Source organism: Nomascus leucogenys, chromosome 13 (genome assembly GCF_006542625.1).
Source record: "Nomascus leucogenys isolate Asia chromosome 13, Asia_NLE_v1, whole genome shotgun sequence".
Taxonomy (NCBI): Eukaryota; Metazoa; Chordata; class Mammalia; order Primates; family Hylobatidae; genus Nomascus; species Nomascus leucogenys.
In genome coordinates, this window is record NC_044393.1 from 4,197,619 (window position 1) to 4,221,910 (window position 24,292).

General features: G+C 40.7%; 2 protein-coding genes across 3 annotated transcripts in view; both read right to left on the reverse strand.

Moving 5' to 3' along the window:
• The window catches only part of CDH26 (cadherin 26), a 66,551-nt gene extending 46,983 nt beyond the window's left edge, over positions 1-19,568 (reverse strand). Inside the window, 1 exon segment of the mRNA XM_030825453.1 lies at positions 19,540-19,568. Coding sequence (XP_030681313.1) covers positions 19,540-19,563 — 24 coding nt within the window. The 5' untranslated portion in view covers positions 19,564-19,568.
• On the reverse strand, positions 6,751-24,289 carry FAM217B (family with sequence similarity 217 member B). Of its 2 annotated transcripts, XM_030825451.1 has the most exons (5): positions 24,127-24,289; positions 22,362-22,473; positions 22,162-22,247; positions 19,540-20,728; positions 6,751-6,793 (listed from the first exon to the last, which is right to left on the reverse strand). In XM_030825451.1, exon 4 carries the CDS (start codon positions 20,722-20,724, stop codon positions 19,573-19,575), a length of 1,152 nt encoding a protein of 383 aa, XP_030681311.1. In that variant the 5' UTR covers positions 20,725-20,728; positions 22,162-22,247; positions 22,362-22,473; positions 24,127-24,289; the 3' UTR covers positions 6,751-6,793; positions 19,540-19,572. The 2 variants fall into 2 exon arrangements, with proteins under 2 accessions (XP_030681311.1, XP_003277573.1); XM_003277525.4 differs by lacking the exon at positions 6,751-6,793 and having other exon boundaries at positions 16,029-20,728.
• Between the last annotated feature and the right edge of the window lie 3 nt (positions 24,290-24,292).

Genomic DNA, 24,292 nt, shown 5'->3' on the forward strand with positions numbered 1-24,292 from the left:
TGTTCAAAAGAAGTTTGAAAGGGTGGATGTTTATACTTTGCCAGAGATGCCTTAAATTTCACATCATTGTGTGTGTTTCATTTCTCCTCTCTTTATGCATCTCTTAGAAATTAACTTGAGATCTCTCATCTGGGTGATGCAGGAAGACTGGAAATTGTTTTATTTTCTGTAATGATTTTGTAAGTGCTCTTATTATATTTCTCATCCGTGCCAAATTTAGGCAGTCTGTCCAAAGAGGAAATCTTTCAAAATATTTGCATAATGCTTTCTATAATGTGGTGGTGTGGGCCTGGGGTGGGGGGGGGGTTCTTTCTAGATGCTTGTTCCCTCAGCTACCATGTCGACCAAACCACTTTATCAGAGGGGGCCACGCAGACATATGATTGCACGGTCCACCCTGCACATGATTTGACAGATGGCTCTGGACCTGGGGCATGTAACCATTATCATTCAGGCTAGCCTGGCTGGGCAGCCATGGCATCTTTTGGGAGAAAATTCTCTGAATGAATGAAGATGTAATCTGTGACTATACAGGATACTAAAGAGCTAAGAGGTCTATATAGAAATCATTCGTTCCCAAAATGCTTGGAAATATTTCATTTTTAAATGCAAGCTTTTATTTAAGCAGAATTCGGGTCCTAAAAGTCAGCAGAATTTGGATACAGGACTCTGTTCTGCAGGTTTATGTCTTTGTTCCAGATTCAGTGACAAGTAATGACAAGCCATAGGAAAGGAGTCTTTCTCCCCTCTTCAGTCATTTCCAGTCCTGAGAGCCGATGAGTCCTCAGCTTGGGGCTGTGACAGGCTTGAAAGACCACGGAGGAGAGAGGTTTTAAGAGAATGAAATTGGACAGTGAGGAAAGCCTCTCTTTTTTTATTTTTGGACGATGAGGAAAGCCTCTGAAGCTTTCATTCAGGGAGAATTTGGATCCTAGAAATCACAGAATTTCCTATCCAAGATTCCTCTAGAGTCTTTTAATCCGTACCCAATATCTCTCTTCTGGGCTCTAGACCAGGGCAGTCCTAGGAAAATCTCTGTGAAGATGAGAATGTCCCTGCTGTCCTGGCCAGTGTGGTAGCCCCTAACCACATGTGGCTAACTGGGCCCCTAAAATGTGGCTAGTGCTAGTATAGAACTGAATTTTAAATTTTGCTTAATTTTAATTAATTTAAATTGCCACATGTGACTAGAGTCCAATGCAGATAGTATAAAGTATTGGTTAAGCATGTGGATTTATAAGATTAGAAGACCTGAGTTTAAATCCTGTTCTATGGGCAACATGGCAAAATCCTGTCTCTACAAAATGTATAAAAATTAGCCAAGCATGGTGGCCTGTGCCTGTAGTTCCAGCTACTTGGGAGGCTGAGGTGGAAGGATCGCATGAGTCTGGGAGGTGGAGGTTGCAGTGAGTTGAGATCATTCTACTGTACTCCAGCCTGGGCAACAGAGTGAGACCCTGCCAAAAAAAAAAAATCCTTTTCTATCCCTCACCAGCTATGTGATGTCGGGATGTCGGGCAGGTAATTTATGATCTGGAGTCTGCATTTCCTCATCTGTGCACACACATGCACACCCCCACATACGTAAATGTGTAAGTGTTTGTATGTATTTGATCCTCACAACAGCCCAATCATGAAGGTACTATTATTATTCCTTTTTAATATACAACACTCACACACAAAGTGCTCAGGATGGCAAGGGCTACGTAAGTATCTCCTCTTTTTCCTATTCAAGTCTCTAGGTAACATTTCCACTGGCATCTCCCACAAGCAACTCAAATCCTACATGTCCCAGACTGATAGCATAGCTTGTATTCTCACAAACCTGCCCATCTTGGAGGCTCTCTAACCACAAGACACCTACTCATTCCAAAGGTCATCCTTGATGCCTCTGCTTTTCTCATCCCCATGTCCAAGTTCTGTCAAGTTCACTTCGTAAGGCCAGCTCTTCTCTGTCTCCACCCCAAACAGCTAAAGTTTCCACCACCTTGAGAACCCACAGGATTGGTCTCTCCTGTTCATTCCATCCTTCTGTGGTGGGTTGAATTGTGTCCCTAAAAGCATATATTGAAGACCTAATCCCCAGTACCTGTGAACGGGACCGTATTTGGAAATAGGCTATTTGCAGATGCAATACTTAACTGAATTACAGTTAAGATGAAGTCACACTGGGTTAGAGTGGGCCCTAATCTAGTGAGCAGTGTCTTGATAGGAAAACACAGACACAAAGGGAGGATGCCATGTCATGACGGGGCAGAGACTGGAGTGACATAGCTGCAAGCCAAGAAACAGCTGGGATTACCAGCAACCCACCAGAAGCTGGGGAGAGGCCAGGGAGGGTCTTCCCAGTCTCAGATGGATTTTGGCCCTGCTCACACCTTGGTTTCAGACTTCTGGCCTCTAGAACTGCAAGTGAGTACATTTCTCCTATTTTAAGCCAGTGTACCAGTTTGTGGTTCATTGTTTCAGCAGTCTGAGGACACTAATATATGTTGCTAACACATTCTCTGCACAGAGGCTTGAGTGATCTTTAAAAGCACAGATCTCACACCCCTTTCCCCCCAGGGTTTTTACTTCTCTTAGGACAGAATCCAACCTGCTCTGTCCCCTGCTGACCCTCTCAGCTTCACCTCTGACCACACTATCCCCACCTTCTGCAACCCATCACTCTGTTGGTCTTAAATGAAAGGCTGAAAGAATAATTCAGTCAGAGCATAAATGTTAACAATTTATTAAAATGTAACGCAATTCAGAATTTCCCAGATTGGTAACAATGCCACCACCACCACCAACAAAAAATCATAAGTGGCTTTTCTCATTGTACAGTTTCATTCTCTTAAAACTTCCCTCCTCTCTGGTCTTTGAAGCCTGCCACAGCCCCAAGGTGAGGACATATGAGCTCTCAGGCCTGGAAATGATGAAAGGGGAGAAAACTCCTCTTCCTTGGCTTGTCATTCACTTGTCACTGAACCTGGAACAAGGACATAAACCTGCAGAACAGAATCCTGACTTGGTGATTTGGCTTCATGTCCAAATGACAAAGAAAGGGTGTGGGGATTTCAGAGGAAAACAATTGTGGACACAATAGCTCTCCAGCAGAAATGGTATCAACTTGTAAATATGCAGATCTGAACAGGGGGAAGTAGATATTTGTTATAGATGTCACAGATGGCAATAAGCCAATTCAGGGGGCAGGGATGTAAAGGAATGGAACGGAATGTTACTCATAACCAATTTGACGATTATTGAGCACCTGCCAGGTGTAAAGCTCTTTAAGAGTTAAAGGTCCAGCATTCTGACTGCTAAAAACTTCTTATATCTATTGAATCATGTTCTCTTCATCTGCCTTGATTTCCTGGAATCTACATAAAGCTGCTGTCATCAATCACTGAAGTACAATCCACAGACCCATTCCCATTGCCCACCCCCACTTGACACACCCTCAGAAGTCAATTAATTTGCTTTGGCACTGCGCTAATACTACAGAGGGAAGAGAATTCAGGTCTGTTTCCTGATCAGACCCATTGTGGGTAGGAGCAGGAGTGAGGGAAGGATGGGGACAGGATTTGATTTGGACTATATTCAAATCCATGCAAACATAGGCTACTAAAAAGGACTTCTATGAAGTATTGGAGATCAAATTAATGTGCCTTCTGACTAAGGAAACTCGTAACTCTTGATATGGCAAAATGTGACTAAGAAAATTCTCCAAACCTCAAGCAACTGGTACCAAACAAGTTATCCACCTTCAGACAGAGTTTTCCCCCTATTATGTTTATTGGTGTATTCCCAGTGCCTGGCCCAAAGCAGGTATCCAGTAAATAGTTTTAGCATGAGCTCTGAATGAATATAGCCAACCATTTTCACTGTGATTAGAAAAACAGAAAGACGCAGACATAAGAGCACATTGGCTGGGCCGTTACTGAACTGTGAACCTAATAGTAGAGAGAGGCTCTGTAAGAGAAGATGACGTTTATTTGGGCAAGGACACTGCCATGGGAATACGTGTGCCATGGTAAACGATGTGTAGAGTCAGGGAGATAAAGGAAGATAAAGGTTTTCAAAGGAAAAAATCAGAAGGATTATATCATTGTTTTGAAATAATTATCTTTGGCTACAAAGATCAGTAATAAGGGTGACACTGGTTTGAGTTTGCACAAAAAGTTGCTGGGAAGATTTCTTTGAAAAAGTATTTTTTGTGTAAGGTTTTAACGGCCTTTGTGCAAAGTTGTTATTTTTGCAGAGCTTTTGTGATAGTTTTAGTTATCAAGCCTACAAATGTGAGAACCCCCTTTTCATAACCTTCTTTGTGTCTGTATGTCAGGCTTTGTGCCTGTGAGTGTGTGTGTTTTAACATAAGGAACTCCATTTTGATTCTGACAACTTTCGCAGTACCAAGGGCTTTTACGCATTTCCTCATTCACTGGCACAACCACTGGCTCAGACAAATTCAGTTACTAGCTCCATTTTCAGGTGAAGAAAACTAGGCTTAACAAGGTTATGTTAAAAGTCCTGACACCAGTGCACTCTCAGATCAGCTCAACCTGAACCTTTGGGGGCAAAACCCAGGCACTGAGATCCCTTGAAGCTCCCTAGGTGAGTTCAACTTGATCCAAGGTAAGGAACAAAGTTAAGCTGGCCTAGGTCTCCAGCTGGCTGTGAAGGAGCCTAGGTCAGGACACCAAGCAGCCCAGTCCAGAGCTCACAGTTACCAGCCACTGGGCTGCGTCCCGCCCTCAGCTGACATTCAAAGGAAGAAATGATTCCCTCTCCCTACCTACAAAAAGCCGACAAAGCAGATCACAACCAACAAGCGCATGCAACATTACCTCTGCCCACTCTAAGTACAAACAGAGCAAGCCCATATGTTTCGAATCCTGACTCCACTAGTTTGTATTTCCATTTAAACAGTGGCAATTGGGGGCAGTGGATTTAGCCCTTCCATCCCCGTGGGTTTGCTCAAATTGCCTTGGATCCAGACAACTGAGATTTCCTCAATCTTATGTAAAGTGTGAACAGAAGTATCATTATAAAACTTGGCAGGGTGCAGTGTCTCACGCCTGTCATCCTAACACTTTGGGAGGCTGAGGCAGGCAGATCACTTGAGGTCAGGAGTTTGAGACCAGCCTGGCCAACACGGTGAAACCTTGTCTCTAATAAAAATACAAAAACTAGCCGGGCATGGTGGCGTGCACCTGTATTCCCAGCTCCTCGGGAGGCTGAGCCAGGAGGTTGCTTGAACCCAGTAGGAGGAGGTTGCAGTGCACTGAGATGTCACCACGCACTGTAGCCCGGATGACGAGACCCTGTCCCAAAAAAAAAAAAATTGTGTGTGTTGGCTGGGTGAGGTGGCTCATGCCTATAATCCCAGCACTTTGGAAGGCCAAGGTGAATGAATCACTTGAGCTTAGGAGTTCGAGACCAGGCTGGGCAACATGGTGAAAATCCATCTCTATAAAAAATACAGAAATTAGCCAGGCATGGTGGTGAGTGACTGTAGTCCCAGCTACTTGTGAGGCTGAGGTGGAAGGATCACCAAGCCTGGGAGGTTAAGGCTGCAGTGAGCCTTGATCATGCCACTGCACTCCAGCCTGGATGATGAAGCCAGACCCTGTCTCAACAAAAGGAGAAACAAAGAAAGAAAGAAAACTCATGTGTGTTGATGTAATCTCACTAAAAATAGTGTGAGCTATATAAATTAGTTTTAAACAAGTCCCTTAGCCTGCTCCCACTGTTGCCCCAAACAGACTGGGACCCTTAACTTCCCTTTATATAAATCCAGAGCCCCTGCTGCCTAAGCCATTCTCAAGACAGCCAGCCCTGGGTCCCAGCAGGTCACACTCAGTCCCTCTCCCCTCCCTTAGCCTAGAAGGGGCAGGGCCAGCTTGCGCTTTGCTTTCAGTTCCCTGCACCTGACCACTAGGCTCCAGGCTCAGCTTACCTGCAGCAGTCACAGCAGCAGCACTAGAAGCAGCAGCAGCGAGGGGTGCCTCCGGGATCGCATGGCCATATGGGAATACCCAAGACAGACCCAGAACGTGCAGCTGCTAACCAGGCCTCCAAGCTGGTGGTCTCACCGGAGCCACACACCTCCTTCTCAGCCAGCAGCTTCTTCTCTAATGGTTTTCAGGTCACTTTTGCCCAGACGCTTTCATCCCAACTTGCTCCTCCCTTTTCAGCTTTTCTTGCATTTATCAGAGTGGGGTGGGCTGACTTGTAAGCTTGAACATACGTTTGCCACAAGTAGAGTTCCTAGGAAGGGTGGGGTAGAAACTAAAGCCACCATGGTCCTGCACGTACACAAAAGACTGGCTGGGGTCTGACCTCAGGAACAACAGCTCAGCCAGAGGAAGTAAAACCAGCACCTATCGGAAAGTAGAATTACTTGTTTCTTTGTTTCTTTGTTTGTTCTAGTTTCCAAATAGAAGGCCCAATCATCTCTTTCTATAGCAGGATATGTTAGTGACTATTTTCTATAAACTTATCCTCTTGAAACAAATGAAAAAAAAACTAGAAAATGACTAGAATGATAACTTTATTAAAGGGGAAGGGATGGGGAAGAATGAAAGAAAAGAAAAAACAACTTTTACTTTCCAAAGCACTAAAAATCGTTATTCCAACAATATCCCGGGGCTCTGGGGTTTGCAAATTATTTCTACTAAAACCTCTTTTAAGCTTAGACTAATCTGCCTTTTTGAGTTTGGGAATTAAAGTGGGAGGGAGGGGAGATGGGAAAGAGCCTCCCTGTGGACTGGGATTTCTGTGGCAACCTGGGAGTCTTTGCATTAGAATTCTGAAAAAGACAATTTGAGATTATATTATACCAATACTTAAGGTTGCAGTTAGCAAGTTTTAAAACACAATCTGTGATACATTAACCCTGATTACCTTAACATGACCTTTTTACCACATTACCTTGTTTAAAGTAGTAAACAGATAAAATAAAAGGTAAACTTTCTTTGCTTATTCTAGATATTGGCTTAGGCAAGGATTTCATGACCAAGAACCAAAAAGCAAATGCAATAAAAACAAAGATAAATAGCTGGGACCTAATTAAACTAAAGAGCTTTTGCACTGCAAAAGGAACAGTCAGCAGAGTCAACAGACAACCCACACAGTGGGGGAAAATCTTCACGATCTATACGTCTGACAAAGGATTAATATCTAGAATATACAATGAACTCCAACAAATCAGTAAGAAAAAAACAATCCCATCAAAAAGTGGGCTAAGGACACGAATAGACAATTCTCAAAAGAAGATACACAAATGGCCAACAAACATATGAAAAATGCTCAGCATCGCTAATGATCAGCGAAATGCAAATCAAAACCACAAGGCAGTACCACCCCACTCCTGCAAGAATGGCCATAATCAAAAAATCAAAAAACAGTAGATGTGGGTATGGATGTGACAATCAGGGAACACGTCTACGCTGCTGGTGGGAATATAAAATAGTGCAGCTGCTATGGAAAACAGTGTGGAGATTCCTTAAAGAACTAAAAGTAGAACTACCATTTGATCCAGCAGTCCCACTACTGGGTATCTTCCCAGAGGAAAAGAAGTCCTTATTAGAAAAAGATACTTGCACATGCATGTTTATAGCAGCAAAATTCACAATTGCAAAATAGTGGAACCAACCCAAATGCCCATCAATCAACTAGTGGATAAAGAAAATTTGTATATATATACACACATATGTGTGTATATATATATGTGTCTATATACATATATATGTGTGTATATATATATGTGTCTATATACATATGTGTGTATATACGTATACACACATACGTGTGTGTATACGTGCATGTGTGTATACGTGTATACACATATGTATATATACATATGTGTGTATATACGTATACACACATATATGTGTATGTATATATATACACATATATGTATGTATATACATATATATGTGTATATACATATATATGTGTATATACATAAATACATATATCTATATATGATGGAATGCTACTCAGCCATAAAAAGGAATGAATTAACCGCATTTGCAGTGACCTGGATGAGATTGGAGACTATTATTCTAAATGAAGTAACTCAGGAATGGAAAATCAAACATCGTATATTCTTGCTGATTTGTGGGAGCTAAGCTATGAGGACACAAAGGCATAAGAATGATACAATGGACTTTGGGGACTTGGGGGGAAGAGTGGGAAGAGGGTGAGGGATAAAAGACTACAAATATGGTGCAGTGTATACTGCTCGGGTGATGGGTGCACCAGGATCTCACAAGTCACCACTAAAGAACTTACTCATGTAACCAAATGCCACCTGTACCCCAATAACTTATGGAAAAATAAAATTAAAAAATAAAATAAAAAATAAAAAAGAACACATCAAAAATAAAATATAAAATATAAATCTCCCAATTAAAAAAAAAACTTTCTTTGCTTAACTGAACATTCATAGCTCTGAGATGCTGCTGAATATTTTAATTTGAATAGTTTATTTTCATTGAAATTAATAGCTTATTATTGAAAAGAGTAATAAATAAAACTTTAAAGTCTATAGATATTTCCCGTGCATAAAGAGAAACCGAATACCTTGTGCCTATTTCCAAAGTGGATATTTCTATGATAGCCTATTTTAAAAAACTGATTACGTTAGAATCACTAATTTAGAATATAGAAGTCAGGTGAGCTAAACCATGTTAAATATTTGTGAAAAAACCACATCAGTTGAGCACTCCCTGCTACTAGAATAGCGCTGGGGACTAAAATATTCTTGCTAGAAAGGCATTAGCCTCACAAAGGTCTATTCTGGGAGGGGCTGGGGGACGACAGTGAAGGATTCCACTTTCACATTCGTTTTAAGTTTAAAAAAAATTGGTATTTTAAAATTAGCTGGGCGTGGTGGCACACACCTGTAATCCCAACTACTCGGGAGGCTGAGGCAGGGGAATCCCTTGAACCCGAGAGGCGGAGGTTGCAGTGAGCTGAGATCGCATGATTGCACTCCAGCCTTAGGCAACAAGAGTGAAACTCCATCTCAAAACAAAACAAAACAAAAAACACTATAGGAATTGGTATTTTCATATATTAGAAACAATCAAGTTTTCAACATTCTCAAGCATTTAAAATAACTGAGCAGAATGCCAGTTCCCCACGCGGCAACCCTACTTGGGTAGGCCATGGGGCCTGAACTCAGCTGGTGATTCTGGGCATCACCTGCAGCACATCTTGGGTGAGCCTGAGCTAGAAGATGTCCCCGCTCCCTTTCTATTCTGAGCATGTGATCATAGTGACAATAGTCTAGCACTCCTTTCTGTGTCCTCGGAAGTACAATAATACTTTATAGCCACATGGTGGCAGCTCCCAGCTCCCTGTAAGCTGACAAGTGAAGAAATGAGATTGCTCATGAGATAAAAGTTACTTGATTGCAAGGGAGGTATAAGCTACAATTACCTACCCAGGGTCAACCTTCTCATGTTTTTGAGGGGTGCCCCCAGTCACCTCCAGTTCTCCCTGTCTTTTTTTAATAATGATGATTGCATCATGAGGCATCCCCACCCAGCTTGTATTTCTGCGTGGATAGTGGTCTGGCTGGCCAGGCCTCATGCCCAGTTGAAAGGAGGGGAACTTAGGTGGACAGTGAGACTGAGGGAAGATAACAAATGCACCTGACTCTGTCTACATTTGGCATTTTCCATATGGATCAAGTAAACACCAGAGAAGTAAAGCGCTGGGCTGGAGCCTTCTTTCCTGGCTGGGGAGGCGAGAAGGCTGGCATTCGATGCCTGCTCTGCAGAGGTGAGCCGGCCACAGTGAAAGGCTGGGAGAGTGGCCTGTTACAGAGGACAGGCCTTAGGCTTTCCCCTTAGTCTCTCTTTCTGTCACCAATGCTAGGGGAGGCAGAGCCTGGAAGAGGGAGGGAGCAGAGGTGTCCCAACGGCAAAGCACCACCATGCCTTAGGATTTCGGTGCTGGGTTGGAAGGTGAGGAGGGGCTGCCCAAGCCTCCCCTGCCCACACACCCACCTGGGAGTCCAGCCCACTCAGGGCGGATGGAAGAGATTAGATTTCCATCAAGGCTGACATCGAAGTTTTAAGCTGGGCTGGTTTTACTGACTGACGTGACTGGGTAATGATGAACCCCAGTTGTAACTGAGGGATTGAAATGGTTTGGGTGAAGGCTCAGATTAAGGAAGAATAAAATGGCTCATGCTTATATGTCCCCTGAGTCAAGGCCTTTCTATACTCACTAACACAAAAATAATTTTCCAGCCAATACTCCTGAATTCAATTCCCGTTTTTTCATAGTCACAAGAAAAGTTTAATTTCTCAGAACACTCTTGAGAAGGGTTTTTAAAATAATCAGGGAAGAGTTCTGCTTCCAGTAGTGGTGAAGTAGGTTCAACTCTGCCATAGACATAGCAGCTATTAACAAAATATAAAACAGGGCTGGGCACAGTGGCTCACGTCTATAATCCCAGCACTTTGGGAGGCTGAGGCAGGTGGATCACCTGAGGTCAGGAGTTTGGGACCAGCCTGGCCAACATGGTGAACCCGTCTCTACTAAAAATACAAAAAAATTTAAAAAATTAGCCAGGTGTGGTGACACATGGCCAGCTACTTGGGAGGCTGAGGAAGGAGAATTGCTTGGAGGTGGAGGTTGCAGTGAGCCGAGATCAAGCCATTGCACTCCATCCTGGGCAATAAGAGCGAAACTCTGTCTCAAAAAATACATATATATATATAAAATATATATAAAACAGCTACCCAGAGTGGAGGCCCTGGAGGGTGAGCATGGCAGGCAGAAGCTGGAAGGACTCTGATGCCTGGAATAGGCCATAGCTGGGACTGCTAGGTGGCTAGAGGGATGGACGGAGTAGACAGAGCCAGGTGGCAACTGTCTGGTTGTGAGAGTAAGCACGCGGTTATTCACTGTGAAGCTCTCTCCACTTTCATATATGTTTGAATTTTTTTTTTTTTTTTTGGAGACAGAATCTCACTCTGTCACCCAGGCTGGAGTGCAATGGCATAATCTCGGCTCACTGCAACCTTTGCCTTCCGGGTTCAAGCGATTCTCCTGCCTCAGCCTCCTGAGTAGCTGGGATTACAGGCATGTGCCATCATGCCCAATTAATTTTTGTATTTTTGGTAGAGACGGGGTTTCATCATATTGGCCAGGCTGGTCTCAAACTCCTGACCTCAGGTGATCCACCTGTCTCAGCCTCCCAAAGTGCTGGGATTACAGGTGTAAGCCACCGTGCCTGGCCTGAAAAAATTTATAATGCAATATTGGGAGAAAACCAGAAAGGTGAATTTGACTCCATCAAGGAAAACTCCATCAGCACTTTACTTCTCTGGTGTCTACTTGATCCATATGGGAAATGCCAAATGCAGGTAGAGTCGGGTGTGTTTGTCATCTTCCCGCAGTCCTGCTGTCCACCTCGGTTCTCTTCCTTTCAGCTGGGCATGGGGCCTGACCAGCCAGACCACTGTCCAAGCAGAAGCCCAAGCCGGGCGGGGATGCCCTCATGATGCATTCATCATTATCGAGTGTAGAAAACTACACTTATTATTGTGTAGTTTTACCCGACACCTGGTAGTGTATCTCTAGGTGTACCCCAATATCTTGTTACATATATTAAGAGCTGAAGTTCATTAGACTTCATATTAGAATAAAATAATCCATCATTTGTGTTTCTGGATTTCTTTTTTCAAGGACTAAGAATTCTGTTTTTCAATTCTGATCACTTTACTAATCACATGGGTTGATTTGAGCATGCATACTGAAACTTAGGTTTTAGTATGTTGTCAGCCACTAAGAGCTGGCCAGAAAATTACCTTGGAGAGATTTTAATTTCTTGCCCCAATTTTTTCAACTAATATGTAGTTGCAGATACGCAATTAGAAAAACAAACAAAAACTCTGCCAGATATAACCTATTGAAGGCGTTTTCACTTTTTGCAAGTATATTCCAATGCTAATCATACTAGTGGTATGAATCACCATGCTCTTTCTTCCATCATTTATGTTTGTAAATCAAGCTTGTTCAACCTGTGGCCCAGGACAGCTTTGAAAGTGGCCCAACACAAATTCATAAAATTTCTTAAAACGTTATAAATTTTTTTGCATTTTTTTTAGCTCAACAGCTATTGTTAGTGTTAGTGTACTTTATCTGTGGCCCAAGACAATTATTCTTCCAGTATGGCCCAGGGAAGCCAAAAGAATGGACACCCCTGACATAAATTGTTTATGCTTCTTTAGGAAAGGAGAAAATGAAGGAAAGGAAAGAAAAGAGGAAGATTTAAACAGCTGTTTTTATCTTCCTGCACCAAAAACTGTTCTGTTAAGGTGAACAAATATACTTTAAAAAATCAGAACATCTTCAATTAAACTCGTTAAGCTATTTCAATATTACATAAATTCTACAAATAAAAAGCATTTCATTCCAGCATTTAGAAAACGGAAAACACCACGTGAGAAAAGCAAAGGCTTCCTTTTCTTTCTCCTTGCTTTATTTAGGCAGAGTATCTCAAGAGATAGGTTTAGAGGAAAAGCTTGCTGACAGTTGGTGAACACTCTTCTAATCCTGGACAAAATGACCAAGTGAGTGAAAGGAAAGGGACAAGGGAAGGTAGAGTGATTGTTCCACACCTGGAGTTTGAAAATCTAAGAGTCTGAATGTAAGGAAAATGGGATGAGGTGGTTAGGTGACCTAAGAAACCCCAACGCTTACATTTTAAGTCTTTGATCCATCCTGAGTTGGTTTTTGTATAAGGTGACAGATAGGGATCCAGTTTTATTCCTCTACATGTGGCTTGCCAGTTTCCTGAAACAATAAAAATTCTAGAAGACAATATTGGAAAAATTCTTCTAGACGTTGGCCTAGGCAAAGAAGTCATGACTAAGACCCAAAAAGCAAATGCAACAAAAATAAAAATAAATAAATGGAACCTAATTGAACTAAAAAGCTTCTGCACAGCAAAAGAAATAATCAGCAGAGTAAACAGACAACCCCAGAATGGGAGGAAATATTTGCAAACTACACATCTGACAAAAGGAATAGTATGTAGAATGTACAAGTAACACAAACAAATCAGCAAGAAAAAACAGTAATCTCATTAAGAAGTAGGCAAAGGACATGAGTAGACAGTTCTCAAAAGAAGATACACAAATGGCCAACAAAAATGTGAAAAAAGTGCTGAACATCACCAATCATCAGGGAAATGCAAATTAAAACCACAGTGAGATACCATCTTACTTCTGTAAAACTGACCATTATTAAAAACTCTAGAAACAATAGATATTGACATGGATGTGGGGAAAAAAGAATGCTTGTACACTGCGGATGGGAATGTAAATGAGTACAACCTCTATGGAAAACATATGGACATTCCTTAAGGAGCTAAAAGTAGATCTATCATTTGATCCAGCAATCCCACTACTGGGTATCTACCCTGATACAGTTTGGCTGTGCCCTCACCCAAATCTCATCTTGAATTATAGTCCCCATAATCCCCACATATCATGGGAGGGATCTCTTGGGAGGTGATTAGATTATGGGGGTGGTTTGCATGCTGTTCTCCTGATAGTGAGTGAGTTCTCATGAGATCTGATGGTTTTATAAGGGGCTTCCCCCTTCACTCAGCTCTCATTCTCCCTCCTGCCACCCTGTGAAGAAGTGCCTTCCGCCATGATTGTAAGGTTCCTGAGACCTCCTCGGTCATGTGGAACTGAGTCAGTTAAACCTCTTTTCTTTATAAATTACCCAGGCTTGGGTATTTTTTTCATAGCAGCATGAGAACAGACTAACACATACCCAAAGGAAAAAGAAGTCATTATATGAAAAATACACTTGCACACGTATATTTATAGCAGCAAAATTCACAATTGTAAAGATATGGAACCAACATAAGTGCCCATCAACTGAGTGCATAAAGAAAATGTGATATATATGTACACACACTCACACACACACATATATATAGTATGCCGTGGAATACTACTCAGCCATTAAAGGGAGCTAAACAATGTCTTTTGCAACACCTTGGATGGAGCTGGAGGTCATTATTATTATTTTCTTTTTTTTTGGAGACAGAGTCTTGCTCTGTCACCCAGGCTGGAGTGCAGTGGCATGATCTGGGCTCACAGCAGCCTCTGCATCCCGGGTTCCAGGATTCTCCTGCCTCAGCCTCCTGGGTGGCTGGGATTACAGGCGCATGCTGCCACGCCTGTAAATTTTGCACTTTTAGTAGAGACAGGGTTTCGCCTTGTTGGCCAGGCTTGTCTCGAACTCCTGACCTCATTATTCTAACTGAAGTAACATAGGAGTGGTAAACCCAAATCTTTATGTTTTCACTTAGAAGTGCGAGCTAAGCTATGAATGCGCAAGGGCATACAGAGTGACATACGGACTTTAGAGACTCAGAAGGGGAAAGCTGGGAGGGAGGCTAGCGATAAAAAACTGTGCATTAGGTCCAATGTACACTACTCAGGTGACAGGTGCACTAAAATCTCAGAATTCATCTCTATATAATTTATCCACGTAGCAAAAAACCACTTGTACCTCAAAAGCTATTGAAATAAAAAAAAAAAAAAGAAAAAAGAAACTTCAACTCCTTAGCATTCACCTGTGGAGCAGATTTTATCAGAGGCCGTAAATCACTCATTTAGGCAACCTCTTAGGTAAACAGCCAGCCCAGTGCCTTTAAACTATGGAGAAAATAGGGCTAGATAAGCAAATGGCTTGCTTGAGGGGAGAGAGGGCCTGCCAGCTACTCACATACCATAAAGGCAGTCACTCAAACTTGCAGACTTAAGTACCAGGAAAGCAAGTTTCTCAAACTTTAATGTGCCAAGGATTTTGTTAAAATGCAGACTTGGACTCAGTAGGTCTAGGGAGGAGCTTGCAATTTGAGTAGCAAGGCATGAAATTGTCCTCGCTTAATGTAATCTAAAGTTAAATATGTGTTATTTGTTTGCTTTAAAATCTCATTTAAGCTAGGGCAATTATGACTATCCCATTTTTAATTCCATATATATTTTCCAGTATTATTACAGTAATTCCTTATATATTAAATTGCTGAAGACAAAAATATTCAAATTGTATTTTATGAAACAGGGATCTCTGTGAAGATTTTTATAAATTGGTGATTTATGTTACTTCATTGAGCACGATTCTATGCTGGATACAGTGTTTTATGATGTGGGAATGTTCAATGAATCAAAGAGAATCCTCCACAGCACCTAACTGCATATAATAGACCACTGTATTCTCTGATGGCAGAGTGAAGTCAAATAAAGAACATGCTTTGGGCCTGAAGTCAAAAAGTCTTTTTCTCTCCATTTCTTTTTGATTCCAGTAAAAACCTTTTTATTGACTAGAAGGCACTCACAGGCCAAATTCACTGCTCTCTGAAAGGGTTTAGTCGCCACCTTGTGGATAATAAAACAGCAAAAGCCCAAAATAATACATTTCTTGTACCAAAAAAAAAAAAGATTTTAAACCTCCAGCATGGTTAATTTTCAAAACATATCCAAAAACTTACTTTTTAAGCCACTGAACATTACTGCCACAATTTGGTAGACTCAAAAGAATGCACCCTATTGTCAGAGTGAAGTTAGAAAGAAGAGCAAAGGGCCTTTCAGAATGTTTGCAGCTGGAGCTGCTCAAAACTGCCATCTCCTAACCAGGCCACTTCCTTGAAAGAGACCGTACTTATTTCCGGATATGTACATAAAGGGGCAAGTTCATTACATCACAGGTTACCTTAATTTATGCTTACTGAATTTGCATCCTGCTCCCCTAATTAATCCTCAACATGCGGTAATAAGTGGAAGAACGACTCAAGAAATGTACTGCAATGCTTCTCAAATATATCCGGTAATGTTAACCTGTGCTTTGGCCACCCATGTCGCTTAGTGTTAAGACAGGAGTTGGAACAGCATTTCATCCTGGGCAATTCTTTTAAATAACCCGGGAGAAAATAAAGGCAAGCTTCAGAAGAGAACTGCATGAAAAGCAAAACAAAACAATACCAGAAAAATCCAGACAATATTTTTCTGCTGTTTAATTGATCTCAAGGAAGGAGAAATTCAAGTCCACAAAAACTTACATCAATTCTGTTTATCACATATAAAACTAAACATACAATATAACAGCAAATAACAAACATGCTAAATATTTTCAAGCCATTTTGAATAGTGTCCTGTACATGTACATAAATAAATAATAAATACTGCTTCTGAATTACGTTAAAATACAGTACCACCAAGAGTTTTATATTTCTATGTAACTACTCAATAAATGAGCATAAAGGAATGAGGAAGTAGACAATATCCATATCAGATAAAGTAGAAAGTCTTACGTCCTTCTGAAAAGCAACACAATAGGCCCAAGAACAACTACAAACCATTTTCCTTTTAGCTAGTAGGTATATGGCAAGACCAGTGATATTCTCTTCCCCATCCTTTTTGTCATAGGGTATGAAGTCTACCCTATTCAAGTTAGTTACAAGTCTTCAGCCCATTTAGTCATCTAAGAAGTTGAGAAAGTCTAAACCTAAGTAATCATAGCAAATACTGCAAATACTGATACATTTTTAGTCCATTTTTGTACTTTTTTACATTTTTTCCATTAGATAATTCCAAGCCTAAAATATTTTTCTTTTTTTTTAAAAAAAAACTTGGATTGTTTTAATTGGTTTAAATGCAGAGTAAACAACTCCCCAGAGATGAGAGGCACTTCTTGGAAATACAATGACCCATGTCACTAGACTAGCAAAACACCCAGTGCTTTTGACTTGATGAACTGAATGAGTTCATGATTCAACTTTCCAATGTTGTCTCTTTGAAAAATAGCAAGATTCTTATCGGCAGCATTTAGTGCATTAAGATGTATTAGATAGGTGTATCAGATATCATAAAATTAAAATTGTGCTTATGTTAATTCTGTAATAGACCTAACTTTAAAACACTTCATGATATTCACTAGGAGCTATGATCCAGTCATGATAATATTGGTTAAAATAGTCAATCTGAGGCAGAAAGTAAACAAGCAAAGTCACTTTTGCAGGCTTTTAAAACTGTTTAACACATGAAATTATGACTATTCCCCAGATCATGCAACCAGCTTCAATTTAAAAAGCTGGGAACAAATATTATAAGGCATTACTTCTAAATTTCTTTTTTTTTTCTTTTTTGAAACGGAGTTTCGCTCTTGTTGCCCAGGCTGGAGTGCAATGGCGCGATCTCAGCTCACTACAACCTACGCCTCCCAGGTTCAAGCGATTCTCCTGCCTCAGCCTCCCGAGTAGCTGGGATTACGGCCATGCGCCACGACGCCTGGCTAATTTTGTATTTTTAGTAGAGATGGGGTTTCTCTATGTTGGTCAGGCTGGTCTTGAACTCCCGACCTCAGGTGATCTGCCTGCCTTGGGCTCCCAAAGTGCTGGGATTACAGGTGTGAGCCACCACACCTGGCCACCTCTAAATTTCTTAATCATGATTGTCTTCAGCTCAGACATACACAAGGCAAGTAGAATTACTAATAAATCACTTTACCCTCAACCATTTAAGGTCTCTAAGAGCATGCACTTGGATACATTACAGGGAAAGGCAGCAACTCAGCATAAACCCTTTAGTATTAAAGGGTATATATACATATACACATATGTATAGAATATCATGCTTTTGAATATCTATTGGCCATGAAACTTCATAGAAAGCTGCATAAAAATCTAGCAGAGAAAGGATCATAAGTGAAGTGCCAGCCATGGATAACAGACTAATCTGTGCTCACAAAATAGGGCAGGCAAGGAACACACAGACATCACTCAGGAACTACATGAAAACTAAGAGTAGTGCTGTTTTCCAAATATAAAACATATACTAAGTACAAAAGTTATACTATATTTGAGGACTACAGAAGTAATGCTTACTATATGTACATGTTTTGTTCACATAAAAAGCTTAAAATAAGATCTTAGTGTAAAAGTATGCTTTCTCCAGTAGGATGGTGTCAGAGGAAAAGAATGTAAGAAGGAACTTGTACAAGTCTGAAAATTAAGTCTTGAAAGAAAAAGGATACCATAAAAAATATTATGTCATTTGGTATGATTAAAATCAGATTTTAAGAGACCTTAAAATGTAACCTTTGCACATTGTTTTTTATAATTATACACATATAATTATAGCTACATAATCTTGTCTTTATGCTGTTTTGATATTTTTTCAGACATTTACTGCTGTCTGAAAAGTTTACAAGCTATTATATATTCCCAAATGAAAAATGCCAAGTTTTTCATCTGCCCCAAAGGTGAAAAAATTGAAACCTCTACGTCAAAAACAAATACAATAATTGTTTAAAGGGATAAAATCAACTATAATGACATGGGCAGTATTAAAAAACTGCACAAATATAAACAGAAATCTCACAGCAGAACTATAGGAACAGGAAAATGTTATTTAACTGCAGTTAAATAAGGCTTGGAGAGAGTCGGGAAGCCTGAAGACCAGATAAGGGAGTTTAGAATTCATTCAGCAACCTTATTCATATTCCACTCTCCCGCCCCTCACCCCAAGCAAAATAGTAAAATCCCGCTCTTGCAAACTGAAACAGATCATTATTTTTGACTAAGGACCACAGGGTGTGGAACCCAAATCAGTAACTGTGTAACTATTACATCGAATGTAGGTCCATGTATTTTGATCCTTTTACAGGCCCTTCCTTTGCAAATTGTAAAGAGTGATTTCCCTGTGGTGCCTCTCTGAAGAAGCCTTACACGCCAGCAATTCCAGAGTGTCAAATATTTCACTCTCAGCTCCACCAAACAGCAGTAATCATGCTAAGCCCATTGACTTTGAAAATTCTGCAAGTTATTTTAACCTTAGTTTGGAGAACCCAAAAGTAGGTTTTACCACCACCTCTAAGTTTAAAATGCTCCCCCCCAAAAAAAAAAACCATGTCAGAGAAAATGTATTGAAGTACTAGATTCCACTATCTCTCTAAAGAGCAACCAGCTTAGTAATAAATGACTACTCAAAATACAAACTCACTACTCCCTGACTTGAGAAAGAACTAAAGCTTCTCCTAAGGGTAAAATGAACACAAATTTTGCTTGAGGAGTTTATAAAAAAACTAAGCAAGGGAGTGGGAAAGAGGGCCTTATTTTAAACATTTAGGATTCCACACCATTTGAAACAGTCTGCACTATTTTATATACTTACGTGCATGTGAAAATAGGGAGGTAACACCACTAGCTGCCCTACACAGGCCGGCTACTGTAGCCGGGGTTTCACTGACACTTTCCCTGGAGAGGTGCCATTTTATTCCTTTATATCGCACATATTTTAGGTAATTTTTATCTAAAGGGCTCTCATTTCTCTAAGACTGACAATACAAAGAAAGGCTTATTGAAAGACACCTCTCTTTGAAAATAACCCCACTAGGGGTAGAAATAAAGGTGGATAAAAATGCTAATCAACTACTTAAATGTCAGTAATTGTAAAAGTCCTTAAAATTCACAGTATTTTGACTTTTGGAAGTGCTCTAATATTGACGTACCTGCAGGTCTTGGCAATTCATCATTTTAGGTATTTATTTTAGTTTATATGTGTTTTGCTTTACTCCGTTTGTTTTCAGTTTTTTCTCACTCAATACAGTGGCATGACCACAGCTCTCTGCCTTTCCCTTTTTCCTAGGATGTGCGTGTGCTTGTGTTTTGGAGGCCTTACAGGAATCTGCGGAGTCCAGAATCACAGCTGCCTGTTTGGGAATTCGAATGTTACCGTTGGTCTCCACCTTAGAGCTGCTTCCACTGCAGGACAGATCCCAACGCTGCAGCTTCGTACTCTTACTTGATTTCTTTTTCTTTTCTTCTGTCCTCATGTCAAGGGTTTGCCTCTGAGAACAAAACCTGGTACCACCAAGCACATCAGTGGGTCTAGGGGAAGTCTCAAATGCATAATGTGATGGGTGGATTTCTTCATGGTGAAAAGGTTTCTTTCGGGAAGGGCCTGACTTGGAAGCCCGTTCCTGGTGAGGTAGTGGCTTGGACAGAGCACTAGCAATTAGCTGACTTCTCCCAGGGCTTTTCAGTGCCCCTGAGGTCCCAGAGGCAGTGGGGGGTCTTGCTTTGCTCCCCTTTGCTTTTTCACACTGTACAGTCTGGACCTGCAGCCACTCAAGCTGAATAAGTCTATCGATATACTTCCCAAGAAGTCCTCCCACTCGGGGCACGGCTTCTGTTTTGTTCTCTGCGTTCAGAAGCAGGGCCATATCTCGTAAGTCCCAGAAGCTGAAAGGGGGTGGAAGGAAATTAGGATAATAGTATTCAGGCTTTGTATGGCCCTGACCAGGGTGAAGATCAAAGTAAACTGGGTCAATTTCTTCAGCTCGAAGATTGAGATCAGGAGGTGTGAGGGGAGAAGGAGGAATGGGAATTCTTTCCGAATCAGAGAGATCACTTGCACTGTCCTCATCAGCATCCTCTTTAATAATTTTCATTGACTGAAAATCAAGAAACAATTTATTCCCTGAGGCCCCCTGACACCTGGAACCGAGTGGATTCCTTTTTCGTCTTGCTTCCGGGGAAATGCTTTCTTTAAGTTTTTCTTCAGTAGGCTGGGTGACAGCTGTGAGGCTGCTTCTCGGCTGGGAAGAAGCGTGGGGTACTTGGGATTTACTCTGCCTTTTTCCTGAAGAATTCTTTGAATGTTGCACTTTATTCCAAGATGGGCCAGCATTCATATTGCTGTGAGAAAATACAACTGCAATTCTTACCACATATGACAAACAATGGTCTGGCTATAATTAAACAAACAAAAATAATCTTCTGGTTGTACCTTTTTGTCTCAGGTATTACTAGGCATTAGAAAATGTCAGCTTCCAAACTCCTTACAGCGTAGGTAATTTTACAGAACATTTTCCCATATAATACTCTGAGATACATTATATAATGCATGTGACAAAAGAGAATGCACAGTTTCCATTTTATATCAAATATTAGCATTTAGGGAAAACATTAACATTTCTCAAAGTGCTTGTTTCATACTTTTAGTGCAATCATATGTACTTTAAAAAAAAACATTAGTTTGGAAAAAAATCAGTAGTAGAACTCTGGAATTGTTACGATCAAAAGCATTTAATAACATTCAGGAGTAAAAACAGTTTTATTTTACATATCTATTTTAAATTAAGTGTAAATATGACATAACATGCAAGTTGTGCAGTTTAATCACTGATTAGTGGCGATTCTGAGCTGAGTGAAATTTTAATATATAAAAGTATTGCACATACAAACCTGTACCTTAAATCAAAAGCTTGTTACAATGTTTTCAAACAGAAAACACATTTGGGAAAATTGTATTTAAAGAACAGAAATAAAATCATATGGTGCCCTATAACACACATGAATGAAAACACAGGGTCTTAGTGCTACCTTGTGAATAGCAGGTAAAAGGAATAATGAATACTGTGTGCATTATGAGTATAGAAACTAATTCTCTCTGGCATAATTTATTCTGAGGCTGAATCTCACATCAGAGTTGAAAATATCTTCTTTTCAATTTATTTACCAAGAACATGGCATTTAAGATTAATAATACTTCTCTGTAATATAAGTCAGATAGAATGAATAGAAATGGGTGGTAAACATGCTTTCTGGAAACTTCAGAGGTTCATTTGCCCAGTGGTTTCAAACAACCTAAGCAACTATTTGAATACGTGCTACGTTTTAATTAATAAATATAGAGGACATTAAAGCATTGCCAATATACAACGTGTACTCAATAAATGTTGAATAAACGAATGAAAAAAATGAAGGAATCTCCATTATTCAGAATTCATAACACTCTTAAAACATTTTGTTCCTGCCTGTCAGTATGCATCCATAAAAATTAATTATTGTCAGTATCCTTTTATATAAAAGGAAACTAACATAGAAAAGTGATTAAAGGACTTACTCAAAATTATAATTCTGCTAACAACTGCCAGAATTATGACCATTGGAATCCTTATCCACTATTATGCTTAAACCACTTTTCTACTCATTTCTGCTAGAAAAAAATTATAAATGTATATTTCTTATCTATAGACACACTTTTTACCGCACTCCACATATTCAATCTGGACAACAGAGATAATGAGCCTTTTGCAAGATAAAACAATTATACTAAAACTATTTACCTGCTTTTCTGATGAGATTCATTCACCCTATTCCTCTTCTTGAAAAAATCACGTGGCTGATCATCATCTAGGGTTTGATGGACTGTCTAAAAAACAGGGATGCAGTAATAAATACTGTGAACATGTAAATAAGAAACAAGCAAGCAAACAAAAATCACAGAATAAATCTAAGTAAGATTTTTCTTCTAAGTTTACATTACCTTTCCTGTAGTGCTCAAAATATTCTTGCTCAATCTGCTGGAAGATGATGACAGCTGGGGAGGTGACTTCTTTATTCCTCTTATATTTGGAAAGGTCTCCTCACCACTGGAACTAGAAGCAACAGAATACCGTCAGTAACTACTGATTGCAAATGGTCCTACCACCAGTATTGGGTTGGTTTTTCACTTGTTTGTTTTTTAATACTTGTATAATATTGGAATATTAGGGCTGTGATCATATGGTGGTTTGCACTCTAGGTTGTGAAATACTGGGGAAGGGAGACATTGTCTTATGCTTACAGTTTTGTCTTTTCTGCTTATTACAATAGATATTAGAGACAGGATCACAGGATCACACTACTATAAATACTGTGAACGATTCCATCTCTCTCTCTTCCTATTCACACACAGGTATAATCTTCCTTGGAAATAATATGTTGAAGAAATTTGGAAGGCTAAAAAAGGTCAGGTCTTATTCCAGCATTCAATCATTGCATTGCCCAATCATTCATTCATTCAACAAATAATTACAGGAGTACCCAGAAAAATGGCAATGATTATGCACATCCCTGTTCTGAAGGAGCTTAAACTCTCGGAGGAACGTTCCCATTCAATTTTTCGGCCTTCTCTATCACATCAATCCATTATAAGATTTTCCATATATTCATACATATTACGTATTATATCTCTTTGTGAAACATTGTTGACCTATACCACATATTGCTGTTTTCCCCTCTCATTTTGAGTGGCCTATTAAAAGTGCGCTGAATGGAAATTGGACACTTCTTTTTCCCATATCACCTGTCTCTGTAAAAGAGATGTGATTATAGAAGATTTTTATTTTCTTCCTGAAAGTTTCCTGTATTTTTCCCACAATAATCATGTAAGCCTTTGTAGTTAGCTTACATCCAATGATAAATAAAATCACTCTCTCACATTTAATGAATTATACCACAATCAACAGCCATGACTCATTTTAGATGCATAAAATGTTCTTGGATCAAGCCCCTTTCATTAGTCTGGTTTTCTTTCTGCTTTGTCCCTCTGCACAATAAAAAGGAACCTTCTTAATGGAATGGCTGGCCCCAAACTTCTCTCTGGAAAGTGCACTTGCATCTTTTCCACTTCATTTCATCTGGTATGCTTTACACCAAAGGCTGTGGGGTTTTGTGCTCAAAGCTACCGGGTGAGAGACACGAATGCTTGTAGGGTTCTAAAGAGGCAGAAAACAAGCTCCTGGCCTTGTTGGTGTTTCTCGCTTGCTTGGAAACAAAGCTAAAACTCGGAGATTCTGGCTAAAAATATGCTCCCCAAGCGCCAGAGGCTGATGAAGGGCAGCTGCAGAAGTCATCAGCGGGTAATAACTCTTGTTCCCCTGTCTTCCTCTCTGGCGCTGAGTCCAGGAAGACAACAGCAGCACCTCCCCTCCCCACCCTCAAGGGAATCTGCTGGCCATTCGGCGCGGCAAAGCATTCTGGGTGATGTGGACATGACGCTGCTCCTCTACGCAGTGAGGCTCCCTCGGTCTGGCCACGGGTCCAGGTTGCAGTGAACCTGTCCAAAGTGTGGGCTGGCCTCGATGTTTAAAATTAGCCTGAGACCAGCTCCTGGCAAGGGCCGGTTTTTGCACCACCGCTCCCCCCATCCACAACCCAGAAATCTAAGGACACGCGGCATGCATTTTCCTTGTCCTCCGTTTGTGCTGACAAAGTCTATGATCGATAGGCGCGCAGTCCAGGCAGACGTAAACAGAAATTGATCAGACCTGTTTCGCGACTGCAGCGGACACGTGACGAGGCTGCCAGCCTTCCTTCCACTCCAGCGCCCGCGCGGGGAGGCCCGGCTGCGGCGCGCTGCGGCAGGGGAGCTGGAGGCGGCGGCGCGCAGCTCGGCTGAGCTCCTGGGCTGAGCTGAGGATGGCGGGGGCCCGC